The sequence below is a fragment of the Abramis brama genome (genome assembly GCF_963993115.1).
Source record: "Abramis brama genome assembly, chromosome: 23".
Classification (NCBI taxonomy): Eukaryota; Metazoa; Chordata; class Actinopteri; order Cypriniformes; family Leuciscidae; genus Abramis; species Abramis brama.
Window position 1 is genome coordinate 28414359 of NC_139985.1, and position 21507 is coordinate 28435865.

The 21507-nt window shown below is 39.9% G+C and overlaps 1 protein-coding gene across 2 annotated transcripts; it reads left to right on the forward strand.

Moving 5' to 3' along the window:
• The first annotated feature begins 423 nt into the window (after positions 1–423).
• mybl2b (v-myb avian myeloblastosis viral oncogene homolog-like 2b) lies at positions 424–19520 on the forward strand. 2 transcript variants are annotated; one of them, XM_084100810.1, is made up of 15 exons: positions 424–680; positions 1285–1381; positions 1915–1986; positions 2087–2179; positions 8140–8360; positions 8549–8696; positions 9943–9999; positions 10180–10371; positions 11340–11612; positions 13752–13894; positions 13975–14074; positions 14197–14304; positions 17434–17550; positions 17627–17773; positions 18789–19520. In XM_084100810.1, the coding sequence occupies exons 1-15, from the start codon at positions 661–663 to the stop codon at positions 18915–18917; spliced, it is 1917 nt and encodes a 638-aa protein (XP_083956936.1). In that variant the 5' UTR covers positions 424–660; the 3' UTR covers positions 18918–19520. The 2 variants fall into 2 exon arrangements, with proteins under 2 accessions (XP_083956936.1, XP_083956935.1); XM_084100809.1 differs by having other exon boundaries at positions 441–680; positions 11337–11612.
• The last annotated feature ends 1987 nt before the right edge of the window (positions 19521–21507 follow it).

Genomic DNA, 21507 nt, shown 5'->3' on the forward strand with positions numbered 1-21507 from the left:
TGAGAAACAGAAATAAGCTTTCAGCGTCTGGTCATTTGTAACATGAAACCAATTCTTGTAACGTGAAATTTGAACGTGAAATCAATTACACACTTTGTTAATTAAACAAATTATACATCCTAAAGTTGTTCCTTGCTACTCTATCAGGAATCTAACCACAGTTGTAATTACTATTTTCTAGCATGTTTCGATTTTAAACAAATATTTACAAATGGAATATAACTGGAATATGTTCAAAACAATTACATACAATATATTTTTCTGACATATTTTGGTCATTTTAAAGTACATTAAATCGCTTTGGTGAGGTTTACGACATCAAACATTAAAAAAAAAATAATTGATTTTTTTTAGAAAAGCGCGTACATGTGTTTACCAGCGCGCACGCACTACGTCCTGTGCTCATGAAGCTGCGCGCGCAGCGTGTGTTCGCCGACGTCACTCGCGGGAATGGCTGAGAAAAAGGAGCGCGAGATAGAAACTTGGGCGCGCAGTAGATGTCCAGCTGGAGGGTTGTTGCGCGCGTTTTAATGAAAGCTCTTACTGTATTTGATCCACCATCTCATTAACATCACAGATGTTTTTGCGATTGTATGCTGTACGCACTGTGTCCTCGTAAAGATCCGTTTCATTGGAGCATTTTTATAAAGCATTAGGGAAATGTCGTGGTGGGCGCGCGGGTAAGTACACAAAGTTTATTACGCTCGTAACGTTATGCTTTATATGATTGTGAAATAGAGTTTTAATATAGAGCAAGAAAATAAGCACGAAATATGCATTCGACATAACGATTGAGCTTGTAGAGATTGTTGACATGAAGTTTGCGAATGCAATGTTGAGCCCGCCTAATGTAAGAGCACAAAGAGCTGGAGCAGTCGCTAGACTTCAGCATTATATCGACGAGTTTACTTCACTGTCTGTGTTTGCAGTGTCACTGAGTAACAAAAACTACTGCAATGTGTAAGTTTGGATAAAAACTGACATATGCATTGAGAATATTAGATTGAGAGTAACGTTATCTGAATGTGATACTTTACATTTGCACGATTCTAGAGCCCTGAAAGAGTTTTTATTATGTTCACTGCTGTAGTTAAACAAGATGCTGAGATTTTCGTCTAGTTTTGATGAGCATTTTCTGGCAAACAAACACAAGCCAAGATGTAAACACACTTCCCTGCCTAATGGTGTCAGTGTGTGTACCTCAACACAGTGTTGCCAGTGTTTGCTGATCTGTGGACAGTGCTGTTTTCCCAACCCTTAACGTGTGTGTGTGTGTGTGGACAGTGAGGATGAGGAAGAGGCCATGTGTCAGGACACAGACTCTGATGTTGCTGATCAGAAGGATTGTGGGAAGGTGAAAGTGAAGTGGACCCAGGAGGAGGTACAGTGCGCACATAAACACAGGCATTGCTCGGGTTGAAGGGCTTTTATTGCAGAAATCTTAAGTCATAGTAACATCATACATCACCAAAAGATGAGATTATTCATAACAATCAAGAATCAGTGCAAAAAAAAACCTCACCTTCATGTTCTTCCAAATCCATCAGACTAATGTTTTGCACCCATAAACCCATAAACGGAAGCTCAAACACAAGTTTATATGTGATTAAAAAGTCTTCAGAAGACTAAATCATTGAGATGTTTATCAGTATAACAGACTACTTGCATAAAATGCATATAAATATCACTTGTCACTCTTTATCTTCCGATATGTCTGCAAGATGACATTTAAATGCTTAAACCGCTCGAATCGTGTAGATTCTTGTTTTGGGTTGTTTGTACTTTCGGTGGATGGACAAAATTGATCCGATGAGAGAATAAATACACCTTTTTTACTGTTGCATGTCAAAAAGATTGTTGTCATTGTCAAAAATAAAACATGTTATGTGCTTTTATTGCGTTTGGTTTTTCCAGGATGATAAGCTGCGAAAACTGGTTCTGAACGCTGGACCAAATGATTGGAAATACATTGCTGGCTTTTTACCTGTGAGTATGTTCACCTCTATGAGGAGATATTCCTTGCTTTGATGTTTGTGTCTCCACATTATGATCTCAATGTTAATGTGTCCATTTTTTTAATATAAAGAGCCGATCGGAGCATCAGTGTCAGCATCGCTGGTTCAAAGTTTTGGATCCTGATCTTGTGAAAGGACCCTGGACCAAAGAGGAGGATGAGAAGGTGCGTTTTCAACAAAGTCTTTGAATCGCAGCTTCTGATTCACACAGAAGTTATTTTATATTACAATCCACATTCAGGCTTCCTATGATCCTGCAATTCTCTTGTGTTAAATCATTTTCCTTATTTGGTGTTCGTGGTCAAAAATGACCGTCCTTTTAAATTGCTTATAAATCTTTACTTATGCTTTATTATTATCATCAAATATTGGATTCAGTCTTTTAGGCCACGTCTACATTAATCCGGATACATTTGAAAACGGCGTTTTCGTTTATAAATGCTCTCCGTCTACACTAGCGTTTTCAGGCGACAATCTTACATACGGCTCCTTTAACTATCTCATTATTCACTGATGCGGTCCAGGTCGCTCTCAGTCACCATACGTTCGGTCTAAAACACTAAAACTGCTCATGTTTCGCCGCAGGACAGCAAATGTGAGTGTATTCTGTCAGCTTTGCAAGACTGTGATGTGAAGAGTGCAATGTAGAATATTTTTAGCAGCAGTGTGAAAGTGAACAGCACATAACAGGCATAATACTGGTATAAACATGAATATCTATTGGTACAATATGCGTCACATGACTAAATTTACGTCATCGTTTTAAAATACCTCTGTTTTCTCAGTCCACACTACAACGTGAAAACGTGCATTTTCAAAAAAGCTTCGTTTTCATTAATAAAAACGCTGTCTCAGTGTGGACTGAAGGCCAAAACGGAGAGAAAAATATACGTTTTCAATTGAAAACGTATTAGTGTGGACATGGCCTTAGTGAACTTTAGCACAGGTTTTGTAGTTCTTGGAACTGATTGATTGTAGCCTTGAGATCTCAGTTTATGCACCTCGGTTTTTCCCCACTGAAACACTGAAGTCGAAGAGGAACTGCTAAACCTGTGCTAAAGTTGACAAAAACACTGAATCCATTATTTGGCAAGATAATGATTTATGAGCAATTTTCTTTTGTAGGTCATCATTTTGGACCAGGAACACCAAGTGTAACAAGGTGTAAAATGTTTTTTTTAGGAATTTTTTTAGGAAGTTGTTGCAAAGACATTAAGTTTTAGTCCAATGCAATAACTTTTCAGGAAAAGAAAATCCCCTCCAGGTCAAAATGACCCAAACGCAATGTGGGGGTTAAAAATGTGATTTACAAGTTTGGAAAACTCTGTAGTATTTCTGTAGTATACAGAATGTTTTATGATAAATTTTCTAGTTTGCCATTTTGTCTCATTTCAGTCTGTTAATTAAAGTGCCCCTGTTATGCTGTTTTAAAGGTTCTCCTCCAACATGTTTTAGAGCTGCATGATTAATCGTTAAAAGATCTCGATCTTGATTCAAACACCCACGCCATCTTATTTCTGAATGAACAGCGTGTATTTCCGCGGCCCGTGTTAATGAACGACGGCGAGCGTTTTCACTTCATTCCTTTGGAAGTTGAGCTTCACATTCGCACGTGAGCGTAGAGCTCAATTTCCATAGGAATTAAAGTGTCGTGAAACCCCCGCTGTTTTAGCCTGGTCGTTCACACCTATGAGTTCAAGAAATGAGTGTGTAAAGCTGTGGAAAAGTGTGAACAGGAGAGACAACAACCAATAAAACACAGACAAACACACTCCTTATGCAGACACATGAATATTAAAATATGAGCACAGAGAGAAAAAAACACAACCAGTCGCATTTTAAAAATCGAACTTTCAAAAGAAAGACGTTTCGAAAGAAGTAATGATATTTTCATTACATTCACGAGCACTTCACTCTCTGAACAAACGACACGCGTCAGTTAAACAAAAAATAAAGGCATAGTTACTTTTTGTCCATTTTTCTTTGAATTTTTCTTTGAATTTTCGGTCTACATCATTAGCTGCGTTTACATGGACACTTATAATCGGATTGACGGCTCAATCGGACTAAAAAACCTTCATGTAAACACCTTAATCGATCCGATTGAGCTCGATCCGAATGAAATTTCGATCGGATTGAAAGGGGTGGTTTATCCCTTTTGTAATCCGATCGAGAGAACATGTAAACACTTGATCGGATTGAAAACCGAAACTGAAAGGACTGCGCATGTGCAATGATGTTAACTAGCGTAATGACGCGCGGAACGAGCTGTTCTTCCTGTTGAATAAAGTGTCATATAAATAAGTGTCCCGTCATTCTAAAATTCTCATTTCATTCACACGTCTGTGAAGTGAAGCAGGACAACGTCCCATCAGTCCTTGTTTTGGATTCTCATCCACAGACGTCTGGTTTTACATCACGCAGTAAAAATGCCCCTCCCCGCGGCATTTTTACTGCGTGATCAATAAGCAGCACGGCAAAACGGTTAATATGCTCTAAATTATGACCAGAGACGAATTAATATTACGTCTGCTGTTTAAAACAAATAAAGAACCAATAGAGGAGAATATTTATGTGCGAAAAGCGGTAAACTCTGTATATTCGTGCAGTGTGCGCATGTCAAAACATCAGATCCGATTTGAAACTTGTGACATATAAACGCGCACATCAACCCGATTACTTTATTTATCAGTCATGTAAACACCTTGTTCGGATTCATCAATCGGATTGATTTCATTCCGATTGTGTCCATGTAAACGTAGCTTTGTGTGTATCAGAATAACTCTCGTGTCATTGCAGACGTACGGCTGTATCAGTGTCCTTATTTGCACACATTTCCTTTGAAGAAGACGTGATGAAGACGCACACACACTGCTAGTTGATGTTTAGAGCACTAGAGTATATGAAATATGTCCATAAAGCTTGAAACGTGCTTGCTCCGGTCCGGATATGATCTATATGATCCGCATTGCGAGTGTTGTTAAACTCATCACGGCGTTCCGCGGAGAAACCGCTCTCATGCGCGTTGTTGTTACATGTTGTTTGAATTCTCCGGTGTAATGTGATCTCATGCGTAATCCAGCGCAGTGATTGGGTTAAAAGAGTTCATTCTCAGAGAAACACTCAGAACCGGCTGACGTAGGATCGCACACACACACTCCGGCTCACTTTGGCACGATTCTGCGTCAGATTCTGTGACGTTTGACTTTCAATAATGAAACAAGTCTTGATGAATGAGACATTGACACCATTCCAATTTTTTTTAATTTCGTTTAAATGAATATATCTTTTAAATAGACTAATGCAATGACCATTTTGTCAGAACTTCTAATTTGCATGTTATTTTGTTTAGTTGTCTGATGTTGTCTTCAGAATCGTGGGAGAATCGTGATCTCCATTTTACACAAAAAAATCGTGATTCTCAATTTTTTTCAGAATTGTACAGCTCTAATAGATTACATTCATCACAGCTCAAAAAACACTTAATTTCCTCATAATCTCCACTGCAGCATCGGCTCTATTCTCAGTGTCTGAAACGGTTCGATCAAGGATTCAGTCTCTCTAAACCCCGCCTCTCTGAGAGCTGCTCTGCTCTGATTGGTCAGATGGCCCAGTCTGTTGTGATTGGTCGACCGTGTCAGAAACCAAACGCTCATTATCATATCTGAGTTTCAGCTCCGGATCTTCCTCAGCTCTTGATACTCAGTGATACGAACAGTAACGATGGCGTCGGTTTTACCGTATCAATCTCATCAAAGTGGATTTGCTCTGTCAGCAGAAAACAGCGTCTTCTCCACATGAACAACACGAACCAAACTCTTCCAGTCTCAGATAAACTACAGTGTTTGAGGGTCAAAGTAGACGTTGTTCACGGCAGCCAATGAAGAACATAGACTGGCATTATGCAAATCTGTTACAAACCTACGCAGATTCAGCAGGAAGTGAGACTGGAATTACTGACGACTCGTTTCAGTTCAGAATCACTTCTTTCTTTTGTGCCTGGCTCAGATTACACAATATTTTTGTCTGTTACGATAGTCACTGTGTCAGATTACGCGATTGTGCCTCCTAAAATCTTGTCGTGGACAAGAAACATGTCAGACTACACGTTGCTTCCCGACTAGTCATTGCGTGCCGTCTCACACTCGCACACACTCACTCGCACACACGCACACTCACTCGCACACGCACACACACTCACTCGCGCACACACACTCACTCACTCGCACACTCACTCACTCGCACACGCACACACACTCACTCGCACACACGCACACTCACTCGCACACGCACACTCACTCGCACACACACACACACACACTCACTCACGCACACACTCACTCGCACGCACACTCACTCGCACGCGCACACACACACACTCGCGCACACTCACTCACACACACAAACGCACTCACTCGCACACATAAATGCATACACGCACACTCGCATGAATGCACACACACACTCACACGCACGCACACACTCACTCGCACGCACACACACTCACTCGCACGCGCACACACACACACTCGCACACACTCACTCACACACACAAACGCACTCACTCGCACACATAAATGCATACACGCACACTCGCATGAATGCACACACACACTCACTCGCACACACGCACACTCACTCGCACACACGCACACTCACTCGCACACACGCACACTCACTCGCACACGCACACTCACTCGCACACACACACACTCACTCGCGCACACTCACTCGCACACGCACACACTCACTCGCACGCACACACACTCACTCGCACGCGCACACTCACTCACACACACAAACGCACTCACTCGCACACATAAATGCATACACGCACACTCGCATGAATGCACACACACACTCGCACGCACACACTCACTCGCACGCACACATACATACACACGCACGCACACACTCACTCACTCGCACACACACTCACTCACACACAAACGGACTCACTCGCACACACACTCACTCACTCGCACGCACACACACTCACTCACACACAAACGCAATCACTCGCACACATAAATGCATACACGCACACTCGCATGAATGCACACACACACTCACACGCACGCACACACTCACTCGCACGCACACATACATACACGCACACACACTCACTCACACACAAACGCACTCACTCGCACACACACTCACTCGCACGCACACACACAAACGCACTCACTCGCACACATACACACGCGCACACACACTTGCACAGATTCACTCGCGCACACACACTCACTCGCACACACAAACGCACTCACTCGCACACATACATACACGCACACTCACTCGCGCACACTCACTCACTCGCGCACACTCACTCACTCGCACACACTCACTCACTCGCACACACACACACTCACTCACTCGCACACTCACTCGCACACATACATGCATACACACACTCGCACACACACACTCGCACACGCACACACACACTCGCGCACACACACACTCACTCACTCGCACACACACTCGCTCGCACACACTCGCACACATACATGCACACTCACTCGCACACACACACTCACTCGCACGCACACACACACTCACTCGCACGCGCACGCACACACACACTCACTCACTCGCACACACACACAAACGCACTCACTCGCACACACTCACTCATTCGCACACACACACACGCACACTCACTCTTGACAGAACCCGCCATGGAGGACCGGAAAAAAATTAAATGTGCTAGTCATGCTATTTTTATCGTGATGTCATGAAGCATTGCAGACGTGGCGTCGGTTGTCATCCACTATGACACACTATACGAGATGAAACGATCGAATCTTGCGTCCCGACGCCCGTTGTCGTTTACGAATCCCCACGACACCCTACGTCAAATGCATCGTTGCCAAAATCGGGCTAAAATCGTGTAATCTGAACCAGGCATTAGGAGACAAAACTATTTATCTGCACTTTGATCTGTTGAACTCTGCAGATCATTCACAAACACACCACTCTATTACACACCACATGAGAAATGATATCCCAAAAAGCATAATAGACTAAAAATCCGCACAGTAATTCCTTAACCAGTAATCCATCAGAGAAACATAGAAATGTGTGTGTGAAGCCTTGCTTGAATGTGTTGTGTGTTTAGGTGATTGAGCTGGTGAAAAAGTACGGGAACAAGCAGTGGGCGATGGTGGCGAAGCACCTGAAGGGGCGTCTGGGGAAGCAGTGCCGGGAACGCTGGCACAACCACCTCAATCCTGACGTCAAGAAGTCCTCCTGGACCCCAGACGAGGACCTCATCATCTACAAGGCGCACTGCATGCTGGGAAACCGCTGGGCCGAGATCGCCAAACTGCTGCCTGGACGGTGAGATCTGCGAAACAATCTACTTTCATAATCGCCTCCATAAACAGGCTTTTAACCCTGTACACACTAAAGAAGTATATACTCTATACACACTTATATTTTTTATACTCTATACACACTTAATTATGCAAGGTCTGGGAGTTGGTATATGTGAAATTGAGTAGATTTTTGTGGGTTTTTTCTTCCAGAACAGACAATGCTGTGAAAAACCACTGGAACTCCACTATCAAGCGTAAGGTAGAGACGGGTTACTACACCGGTGTGGACACCACGCTTCAGGCTCTCCAGCAGACAGAAGGAGAGGAGCCAGCGTCTGAGGAGACCGGGCAACAGCAGGTACTGGATTATATATATTTGTTAAATCATTGATTATTAAAATGTAATTAAACCATTAAAATGGAATCCAGAAAACTTAAATCAGAAAACACAGAATTTGGTAAAAAATCAAATGGATTTTGAGGGGAAAAAAACATATTAGGACCCTAGTTAGGACCCTATCTAGGGCTGGGACAATAAATCGACTCATTACGATTCGTGGAGCGATTCCAATATTTTCCGAATGCGTCGCCATTCTCTCTCGAATCTATTCTCAGCTTAATTTTTAAGACTCAGAATCGATTCGAGAGAGAATCGCGATGCATTCAGAAAAAAATCGCAAAATCGATCTGGAATCATTTCTCGATTCACGATGCATTGATTTGTTGTCCAAGACCTAATAAAAACGGAATTTACAAATGAATGTTTTCATTTCCCACACACACACTGAAGCACGCGTGACGCTCGCAGTGTTTTCAGCCTATATGAGGACATGAATGCATGAACTTCATCTCCAGAGCCGCCCTGAGTCTCTTCATCAGCATTTTCTGCTTCATTTGAGAAACTATCATCATATCATAAACACGGACTCAAAGGTCTTCATGGCAACCCGTCAAAATAAAAGTTCGGTTAACTTTTACAACAGAATTTTATTACTGTTGTACAGTAGAGTTTAGCTACGTCTCAATGTAATAATACCACTAACACTAATAATAATTAACTTTATTTATTTTTTAAATAATCACAATTCTTTTCCATGTTTTAATTTTAACAGTAAAGCTCTGTTGTGCAGCACTTTGCTTGACAAAAAGGTTTGTTTAATGTTTAATGCCTTCATTTGATTGCCAGAAAAATTAAAATACACAACACAGAATTTCTGGGGGAATATATATATATATATATATATATATTATAAAAAACATTGATTATTAAAATGTAATTAAACCATTCAAATGGAATCCAGAAAACACAGAATTTGTTTAAAAAAATAAAATGGAATTTGAGGAAAAAAAACATATTTCATAGTGCCCTAAAACATGTAATTTGTCAACATTTTAATAAATTATTGTTAAATTGTATGCTTCATGATTTCAATCAATTAGACATGCTTTTTGAATATTAAAATTTAATTTAATATTCAAGTGGGAGTCCAAAAAAAAAATAACATGGATTTCATAGGGCCCTAACTTTCAGCTGTGTTTTTGAGTGCGTATTATAAGCAGTTGATAATGTTTTCAAATTAACGCTGATGATTTGTGTTTTGTAGGTGGAGTTTTGCTATGACGGACCCAGTGAGGGACTAACAGGCCAAGTCTTAAAGCAGGTATAAACATGAAACTTTCTGATTTTAATTACAAACTCTTTATATTATAGTGATTAAATCACACAAAGTCAGTTGTAGGCCTGTTTCTCATATCCTGTTAAGAACTGGTTCTGTTTTTAAAAATGACTGAGCCTTCATTTAACAGATAAGCTCATGACTTACACACTTGTTAATGTACAGGATCCTGATGCACATGAGAAGGTCACCACTGCTCCACAGAAAACTGCCTCTCCCAAGACACCGAAAGCTCCCACAACCCCCAAAAGTGAAGCTGGAGACTCGAACGTGTCCACCTGGGTGATGGACAGCTCTGGGTTCCTCTCTCCATCAGCTGCCCCGACGCTGAAGGAGGTGATGGAGCTGATGGACGGGGTGAGTTAAACAACATATCAGTTTATCATTATGAGCACTTACAGGTGACGCGATATCACTGATCATCTCCTAACAAGGACACATATTAAGATCTGGGTAGATTAGATGGATAGACGTAATCAACGTGTCGGATGCGGGAGAAGCGGGCAGGAATAAAGATCTGAGAGACTGGGTCAGAGGAAACTCCCCAACCCTGAAAATAACGAATCAAGAACCTTATTTATTCACACAAATGCATTATCACTAATTGTGCTTTAGGGCTGTCAAATAAAAATTACAATATTTGTCGGATTTAAAATAAAAATCCACGTTCGAAAAATGCAATGCAAATGCAATAACTAGGCATTTGAGTTTTAGGTGTGCGTCAGGCGCACGAGATGCGATGATGTCGTTGCATTTTAATGGTTTTTTTTTAGTCTTATCCAGTTGAATGCATAAATGCATGATGCTGTTTTGTTCATTATAGTATCTGCAATTTACAATATTGTATTTGATTTATTAACATTAGTTTAAAAGTTATGCACTTTTTTTTATGGACAGTCATGTTATTTCATTGCTGTGAATGAACAATGTATTGCAGTGCATTAATGTTTTGCTCAGTGCGCCCTCTTGTGGCCTCAGGAGACCAGATAAAAAGCTTTTTTTCCTCTAACTGAAATAATGCTTTTTAAATTGAAATACAAGTAGTATTTAAGTATAAAATTTTAATTTAGTTTTCAGCCATTTTGACAGCCCTAATTGTGCTTGTTCCATGTAAATGGAGGAACCATGACTGCAGTGTGTCAGTTTGAGACAACATGAGGTTTGCGTAGCGAGTGTGCATTTCATCAGCTTTAAATGCAAGCTCTCTCCAGCGACGTATATATTTACTATTTTTAAGTGTAAATTTCAGCTCTTGTTCCCTTGGGTAGATCTGTCGGGGATTATACGAGTGTAGTCTGAGCCGTAATGATGGTTTCCCCCAGCAGGATCTGGAGGGCTGGTGTACCATGTCAGACTTCGAGCTGCCGGAGGAGAGCCAGAGCCCAGAGCTGCTTCAGTTTCGTCTGGAGGGAAGCGCTCTACAGGAGCTCAGCAAGAGCAGTAAAGGAGAGCTCATCCCCATCTCACCCGGCGGAGCAACACCTCCGTCTATCCTGAGCCGTCGCAGTCGCCGGCGCATCGCCCTCTCGCCCGACGCCAACGACTCCATGACCCCGAAGAACACCCCGGTCAAGATCCTGCCCTTCTCGCCTTCACAGGTACTGCCAGCGCATCTTCAAGATCGGTTCTCTTCAACAAGGATCAGTAGACTTATGCAGTGTTGGGAGTAACTCATTACAAGTAACTTGACTTATGTAATCAGATTACTTTTTCCAAGTAACTAGTAACTTTTAAAAGTTACAACAAAATACCTGAGTTACTTTTTCACATAAGTAACACAAGTTACTTTGTTTACCCATTTATTGTCGGTCAGTTCTCTTGTCCTCAAGTTGAGACCAATCGATTTTACATTAATCAACATTCATGAATGCACCATAATTAGCCTGAAGGCTAGTTTTTATCGGTAGTTCATTTGCCAGATGTTATTAGGCCTAAAACTAGAGAAGAGAGTAAAACGATAACAACAAAAATAAAACATCTAAATAGTAGTCTTATGTAGTGGTGCACCGGTATTTTTATCCGTTTTATTAAAAAAAAAAATTTTTTTATTACTGATGCCAAAGTTTTAGGGTGTACAGTGGCTGATGGCCTATATATATGTATACAACACATATATATTATATATATATATATATATATAAAACACTATGTCATTTAAAGATGTTAAAAACACATGCATAATAAATGCTGAAATAAATTTATATTTATTTTACATATTTACTACATTAGAAATAAATAATTTGAAAATGAATCGTATGAAAAAATTTAATAAACATTTTCGTAGCTTAGATGGCGACGTCTTGATATTATAATCCTATTATAGTATTTTTCACAAATTTAAGAAATTAACATTTTAAATAAAACGATTTATTTGACAGAACTGTTAAATAGAAATTCAAATAATGAAGGCAGCGATTACATATTTTCTAGGCCAGGGGTGCCCAATCCTGCTCCTGGCGATCGACTGTCCTGCACAGTTCATCTCCAACCCTAATCAAACACACCTGCCTTTAATTTTCAAGTGATCCTGACGTGCTCTGAAGACCTTAATTGGTTGCTTCAGGTGTGTTTGATTAGGGTTGGAGATGAACTGTGCAGGACAGTCGATCGCCAGGAGCAGGATTGGGCACCCCTGCTCTAGGCCAACCCATAATTTCGCATCACACTGATTTCCCTCGACAAAAACCTAATAGGATTTTTTTCAATTGGCTTTTGGATTATTGCAGAAAATAAGCTCTGTGGCTAACAAAAGTTTATGATTCTTACATGTTTTGTTTATCATGATAATCTTCACAAATGAACAACTTGAAGCCTAAATACTATCAGCAGAAGTAAAAAGCTAAACTATAAATCAACTACACCACAGTCACATGACTTCCAGCTTCATGCAACAATTCTTCCAATCTTTATTATTTAAAAAATATTTTCCCTGAAAGTGTGAGAATAGTTTGCAAGAGCATGATCATAAACGTAACAAGGCTGTGAAAGCGACTAGATGCGTTAACATGTTCGGCTGATGTTTATTTTCCCAGAAAGCCTCTCTAGTCCCGTTTAGACTGATTAACAACTGCCTGTTTCAAGACCAGTAAAAGCTTGAAGTGTTGAGCTTGTGTTCGCCACCAATCTTATTTCAGGCATTTTACAAACACTCGTTGACTTCAGGACGATGGAACCTGAAGGAATAAAAAACATGTTTCCAGGTTTTATAAAAAGTCAATATCAGCCGATCTCTATTAATAAATCTAAATTTGAGCGTGCACATTTCAAAGTTAAAGTAGCGCTGTTGCACGTCCTACCGGTTGTGCTTTCACTGAACCGCACACATTTATACAAAGAGATTGCTCTGATCTACTGTATATAAATTATGACAATGTTTACTTTGTGTTTATATACCTGCAAATGCGTCGCCTTTCTCGTGGGTCAGGTTAAAATGACAGGTTTAACATTTTATAAAACTTTATTTTTGTCAAAACCTGCATTGTTTGAAATGTCGAGTTGTTTAAATAGTCATTTCATGGTTTGGATGTTAGCATAGATCTTGCTCTCCCCTGCTCATATGATATTAATAGCATTTCTGCAGGTCTTGAATACCTTTGATTTTAGAAACCCTACAGAGACACTTGACTTTTGTTTCAGAAAGGCTTTTTTTATTCAAAGCAGTGTCTATACTCATTTCATATTTATTCACTGTAAAATAGCCTTTATTTTGAATACTATCACCTTTAATGTTTTCACAGTTCCTCAACATGTGGACGAAGCAGGACACGCTGGACCTGGAGAACCCCTCTCTCACGTCCACGCCGGTGTGCAGCCAGAAGGCTGTGGTCACGACTCCTCTACACCGGGACAAAACCCCACTCACACAGAAGGAAAACTCACTGTATGTCCCAGCATTCCTTCACACACAGCTGGATTCAGATCATTTGAGTTCGGCTAAACCTTTATTTTCCCCTCCTGTAGGTTCATCACTCCAAATCACAAATCTGATCTGGATACGACGCCCCGTACGCCAACTCCATTTAAAAACGCCATGGAGAAATACGGCCCTTTGCGGCCACTGGTGAGACTTCTTACTTTTAAACGTCAGCTGTCCTGTTCTAACACACAGTTCACTGAAGGCTGATCTCCTGTTTGATATTCTAGTTTAAAAAAAAAAAAAATTGTGTCTTTGGTTTTCTTAAGCCTCCGACCCCAAATATGGAGGACCTTAAAGAAGTGTTACGCAGTGAAGCTGGAATTGAGTTGATCGTAGAAGATGAAACTCCTACTGAGAAGAGACGCAAACAAGTGGTAAGAGAGGAAAGATACTGTCATGTACAAGCAGTTTCCAGATTATTACTGTATAAAGGTACATTGTACCTTTAATACGTCTCTTAAAGCAGTGGTTCTCAAACTTTTTAGAGTGGCGTATCCCCTGAGACTTTTAACATCCTTCTACGTACCCCCTCTCTGCAGCTGCACCTTTTTCAGTATGGGACAATATTTGCCCCCTTAAATCGATTTTTAAATCGACCTTTACAAATACCTTTATAAAAGAAATAATGCTTTAAATAAAATAAAAAGTTCAATAGAGGAATATGCAGTGATGGTAAAACGAACTGATGCTTTGAAATATTAAATTAAAACCGCCAGTAGGTGGCGGAAAGTCACTGTCTTTATGAGTGAGTCATCGAGTCATTCATTCATTCAGTAACGAAGCAAGTGGCTGTAATTATGAATGAATCATTGAGTCATTGACTCTCACGATTTGTTCAAAGCCGCAGATTCATTCACAAACACTGCTGTGGCTTTCGTTGGAGCTATTATTTTGTTGCAAAAAATACTGACAATAATGTTTTTTGATCATCACTTAATATTAATACCTTTTGTTTGTTGAGCTGTTGAATAAAATCACTGTCACATTTGCAGTCATGTGGATATTTGTATATGTGATCAACATTAAACACAGGAACTCACGCGGGTATGTATCTGTATCGAAGAGAGTTTGAATATTAAATCGATCTCAATGCACAGTCTAGTGTCTATATTTGTTCTTCGTGCTAGTAAGTACTAAATCCCCACTTTTACAAAGGTAGGCTACATTGTCGAGAACGGCAGTAGGCTATAGCGCGATTTGGCAGCATAATCTGCACGCAACCTACAGTAGGCTATCATATGCACGCTGCTTGTGTGAATGCAGTCAGTTTTGACCGCAAAAGATGAGCTAATTTGATCGGGTGTCATGTATTTAAAGCATTTTACCTGATAGAAATACATGCTCAGTTTTAATGTTATTTTTAAGGTGGGGTAGAATTAAATGAATGGCAAAACTCAGTATTTTGTTCGCGTACCCCCTTCTGTCACCTCACGTACCCCAGTTTGAGAACCACTGTCTTAAAGGGATAGTTCACCTTAAATTGAATATTAAGTCATCGTTTTCTCATCCTGGTGTTCTAATGCTGTGCACTTCTTTCTTTTTCTGACCACAAAAGGGCAATTTCTAAAATAAATGTCCCGCTTGCGCTCGTTCATAGAATGAAATTAAAGATAATCAAAAAAGAGGCAAAAGTAATACTCACAAATACGCAGTCGAGCACAGAAGACCAAGGCCCAATCCCAATTCTATTTTATACCCCTTCACCTACCCTTAACCCTTCGCCTGCCCCTAACCCTTGCCCCTTGAAACAGAGTGTCAAGGCGTAGGGGTGAAAATATTCCCCTAAGAAATGGGACACCACTACTATACCGTTACATGTCATTATACATCGTCGCTAGCGCCTACGTCACAGGAGATGCGCCAATGTTTATCACAAACTTCTAAGATAACGTCGTCAGCTGTAGTCTTGCGTGAGTTACAGCTATTTTTTGTTTGTTTTTTTCTGAAGTTTGCAGAAAACAACGGAGATGACGATATCTTCGACGCCTAAAGCTGCGTTCACACCAAACGCGAATAGAGCGTCTGGCGCGTGTGATTTCAATGTTAAGACGCGTTTACGCGCGTCTGGAGGTCTCGCTTCGCTCCACTTCGCTTCAAACTTTTGCTTTTTACACGCGTCATATTGTTAACGAACTTTAACGATTTTTTTGCAACCGTTTCTTTGAAGAACATGACCGTAAATATGAGCACAAGATTGAATGTGACAAAGAAAATGATTATTGGCAGTCATGTTGCCTCTGTAGCCGGTGTATGCAGGTACATTTCTCATACCCCTTCGTTTGAAGTGTGGTCCCGAAAAATCTTCGTTTCAAGGGCTATCTGACCCTTCCCCTTACCCCTACCCCTCCAACCAAAAAAGAATTGAGACAGCCCTACCCCTTCACGTGCACACGCAAAACAGAGGGGAAGGGGAAAGTGAAGGGGTAAGGGGTAGAATTGGGATTGGCCCCAAGTGTCTTGTGAGCATTAGTGAGTACACACACGTGTTACTGTGGTAAGTTTATTCATCGCACAGACCAATAGCATATATGTCGCACTGTACAGCCCTGTTTCCTAAATATATTTTACACTACAGTAGGGAAATTACAATACTTTTTGTTGTTTTAATTTCTACACTTGATTGACACATGATGAGCTTTTATTTTGATAGAAAACCACAGTTTCTGTGAAAGCAGGTTTACAAATGCATCTCATTACAAATCTAGTGACATGCTGTAATCAACTTTCTAGAGGAATGTTAAATTAAGCAAGTGTGTAAGTAATGTGTAACTAGTACCCGCTGCGTTCCCAAATGCAGGCTGAACTCCCAGCATGTGCAGAGATAGAGTTCACTGCATTCACTCACTGTGAACTGAGACGTGGAAAACACTGAATCATGGAGTTAGATCTGATTGCGTGAGCTAACAGATTATATACTAGTTTAATCACATCATGGTCTTTTGCGATTAGATAAGGGCTCAAAGCGATTAAGTTCGTTTGACAGATACTTTGCTAAAGCAATGGCGCAAAACAATGACATTAAAGACCTTTTATGTTATTATGAGAAGATATAGTATATTTTCGGTTGGTTATGAGCAAGAGCTGCTAGAGTCTAGGTAGTGAATGGGAAACACTGATTTCATCTGGCTTTAATGGCTCATACTTGAGAAAAATATGCCTCAATTTAATAAAATTCTGATAGCTTGTCAATCAATGAGATTTTTAAAAACATTATAGCAGACTACTTGCATATAAATGCATATAAATATCAGTCATCACTCTATATCTGCCAATAATATGTCTTCATGAGATGATATTAAAATGCTTAGTTTTATGATCAAAGCTCTAGTTCTGGGTTAGGGTTCGAGTTACACTAACATATAATGCAATGCAATGATGATTGAGAGATGAAGAAATAAGCCAGATGGATCACATAAAACAACCAACCAAATAAATAAATCAAATATTACTTGTTTATTTGCTATTTTGCTGTTATATTGAATTGATTTTGTCTCCTTTTACAGTATCGGCCTCCCATGAAGAAAGTGCGTAAATCTCTGGCTCTAGATGTGATCGACTGCAGTGAGAGTATTACTGTACGAAAGCAGCAGATCAAGCTCACAGACAAAACTAATCAGAAGGTACAGAAACCGGACGTTTGCGTTTGCTCAGTGTTGCTGAATAGACTCTAAAGCAGGATTTGTGTTGAATTTCCAGGCTCAAACCGCACGGTCGCTCCATCTCGACTCTTGTGCTGTGAAGGAGGAGAACCTGTTGGATCAAGGGTTTATTCTCGACCCGAATGAGAGCGGGCCGCCCTCGAAACCTGCGCCTCAAACACCGAACACGGTTCCTCCCCGGCCGGTGAGTGATGTTAGATCAGACCGCGCCGTGGCATGGTTACACTACAGTTATTATAATTCTTGCAATAGTATGTAGTCATAAAAGACTATCACAACACAGCTAGAATGTTTAGTTTGTTCTGTTTTGCGTCAGTTAAAGGGGTGGTTTATCAAGATTTCACTTTTCTAACTTTAGTTAGTGTGTAATGTTGCTGTTTGAGCATAAACAACATCTGCAAAGTTACAACGCTCAAAGTTCAAAGCAAAGGGGGATATTTGCTTTTACAGAAATTGCTTTTTAAGGACTACAACAAATTTCTGCTAGTGACTACAATGAGTTTCTTCAGGGTTAGTGACATCACTAACCCTAAAATTTACATAAACCCCTCCCCCAGGAACACACAGTCCATGTTGAGAAGAGGAAGAGTTGTTGTAGTCGAGCACATTTGTGATTCTCAAATGCAATAGCATGTCACTCTGTAGGCATCTTACAACAGTTCCCACATGAGCGATTTTATAGATTATCATGACAGAATATGCTAATCAAAGACTAGAAGATAGTTAACTCCACATCAACAACATAAATTCATCAACTAACCATTCAACTAACCATTGCTTCTACATGTTGTCACTTCCTCTTGAGTCTCTCCATCATTGTCCGAGTCCAGTTTAAACATAAAAGGCAGAACAGTTTCTGACATTCTAGTGCTTGTCTGTGTGAGGTAATCAGAGCTACACACACACACACACACACACACACACACAAGCTCTTGAAGCTCCGCCCTCTGTGCCGGGAGCAGCAGCTCATTTGCATTTAAAGGGACACACACAAAACGACACATTTTTACTGACCCTCAAAAACTGACAATTTTAAGATGCTGTAAAAATATCTGTGGGGCATTTTGAGCTAAAACTTCACACACACACTCTGGGGACAACAGAGACTTATTTTACATATTGTAAAAAGGGGCATAACACCACCCCTTTAAGTGTTATATTATGTTATTACTGCTAATCATTTGTTGTTCTTCTGATAGATGTCTCCAGCCTGGGAAACTGTTGTCTGTGGACGGACAAAAGACCAGCTGATCATGACGGAGAAAGCCAGACGGTACCTTCGCTCTTTAAAATCTCACGCCCCAAACCGAGCCCTCATACTTTCCTGAGTCCCGAATGAGTCTCTGATATTTCTTACAAAACATAATGTGGAAAATTTGTGTTGATGAATGCGAAACCAATTACTGTTCCAGAATAGACACTTTAATGCTGATAATGCTCTTGTCCTGTCTTCTACGACTTTTACTTAATTTCACCCTGTATAATAAGTGTGTTGCTATTTTGTTTTATTTATGTATTGTCAACCCTTTATTGATGTGGCAGCAAACAAGTGCATTTTCCAGCAAAAGTTTAAATGGCGGACATGCCAATCTGAGGGAATGTTCAGGGTTCTCTAAGTATCTTTTTATATTCTGTTGACATTTTCTGCATTTCTGAAAGGAAAACTAGACGTCTGCTAGAGCTCATGTGATGTACAGTGTGTGTATTAAAAGAAATGGGTTGACCGTTATTTCCTGCTGTTTTGGAAAATACTATACATCTTGTAAAATAACTTTTAGGAGTTCAGAAGTAATGCGATAAGGCCAAAGTGAGGCCTTAAATCTATGTGTATAAAAACATGTTTGTTTTTTTTTTTCTTAAAAAAAAAAAAGAGTAGAATATTGTATGCTGTGAAAGAAAAATAAAACAGTTGTTGACTGTTTTGATGGTAACACTGTATATTTTTGTGGAATTATCACATTCATAACTTTCTCCAAACTTCAGGAAAATTTAAATTATAGCTAATGTACTCGTCCTTTAATTAGAAAAATAGTAGAAGCTCTGTTACCCATATTGAAATTTGCGTTTAGAGGGGTATTGTAAGTAAAATGTATTTGTATAGCACATTTAAACAAGTGTTGAAGTTACATACAGTAGTATACAACGTATAGACGTTGTGCCATTCTCCTAGTTCTTCAAGAGACATTGGAAATGTTACACTCAGGGTTTTGATCTTGCGTTCCTCGAAGGCCAAACTCAGAGATGATGTGCAGTTTCATCTACTGTATAAAACTGATGTTTTAAATCCATTTGCTGCTGTAAGCAAGAAACAGAATTAGTGGAACACAGAATACATTCAGGATATTAAAATGCTGAGGAAAAGAGACCATATAGTGTTAATTCAGATGTATATAATTGAGCCTGTTCGACATTGCAGTGTTTTTTACATAGGCAATGTTTTATATGTATTTATTAAGTGGGTTTGGGGAGGATACGTTTTTTCTCCATAAATGTAGTTGCTGAACGGTCAAATCTGCTCTTTTCATGGCGCACATCTCGCTGTTTGATTTAGTCAACATGAAATAGATGGCCTTTTTCCCTATTGTAATGTATATCTGAGTGAAACTGCTTCAGGAACAAGAACAAATGTGGGCGGGGCTTGAGTTTGTCTGTGGGGAATTGATTGGATGGTTGTGGTTTGCTATTGGCTGATCTCGTGTGAGTGACAGGTTGCCCCGCCCTCGTCATCAGAGAAGAGAAGAGATGCTGCAAGAGGAACTTATTCTGATTCAAGATTATGAGGAACATGAATTTAAAGCAGTAATGATGATGAGCACCGATAAATCATTTATAATAAACATGGCAATATTCTAAAAAAAACAACAACATGAATTTTGATTCTACTGTGACTATAATTGGGCGATATATTGTGAATATACTATTGTGAAAATAATTTTTTTATTTTGACTGAATTGAAATACAGACAATGAATGATTTACACCGACTGGAGATGACAGTGACTGCTGAGCAAACATCTCTGGCTCTGCTGTGAGATCTACATTCACAGGTCTGTAATTGTCATGTCTGTTATTGCTGTCTGTAAGACAACCTCAAGTTACTGTCAGAAGATCAGTCTTGTGTTTGATTTCTCAATTCCCCGTGGACAAAATCACGTCCCTCCCTACATTTTCTCTCGGATGTACGTCACATGCATGTTCCTGCTGTCTCCAATACTTCTGTTCATTCTGCTCTGACCAGTAGGTGGCGCTCATGAGCTGGAGAGGTTTTGGATCACTACTGTGTCCTAAAATAGAAAGTTTATGTAAGCAGCTGATATACACATGAATCCAGTCTGTTTGTCAAAGACTCTTTCTCATAATGAAAACTGCTGAATTATTTGTGCAAATCAAAGAAAAACACATCTCTGTCAAACACAGGTGACTTAAAACGAAAACCAATAAATCTGTTCTATCGTGTTTGGCATGAGACACACTTTCAGGCTCTGTCACACTCTCACGCTACCTGATTAAATCTCACGTTAAAGTCTTGCTATAGTCAATCATTTTATCCCTTAAACTCATCTTTTATCACCAAAATTACATATTTAAAAGTTTTTCCTTAAAAAATGTCTTCATGCCTTAAAATATCTTGAGTGTAACTCGACACCCTTGCCTCATTAAGTATGCGCGATTCGATGAATATGCAAATGAGCCCCGCCTCCACTCACTCACTCAGCTCAGAGATCCACTGGTTGACGATCACACGTTGATCTGATTGGTTACAAGGTAGTTTGTGACGTCAGAAACACCAGCGATTTCAAAGTGTGTTTTTGAGACTGTCTTTGGTTCACTGCAGTTTTAAGGAGAAAATACTCAGCAATGCTGTCGACTTATGAATTTACACATGGTTTGTCTTAAAGTGTATTAAAAACACAACATA

Coding starts and splice junctions, on each gene's coding strand:
- mybl2b (XM_084100809.1), top strand. CDS start 661: ATGTCGTGGTGGGCGCGCGG. Junction 13,895..13,974: donor ACACAGAAGGAAAACTCACT/GTATGTCCCAGC, acceptor CCCCTCCTGTAG/GTTCATCACTCCAAATCACA. Junction 17,551..17,626: donor CAGACAAAACTAATCAGAAG/GTACAGAAACCG, acceptor TTGAATTTCCAG/GCTCAAACCGCACGGTCGCT.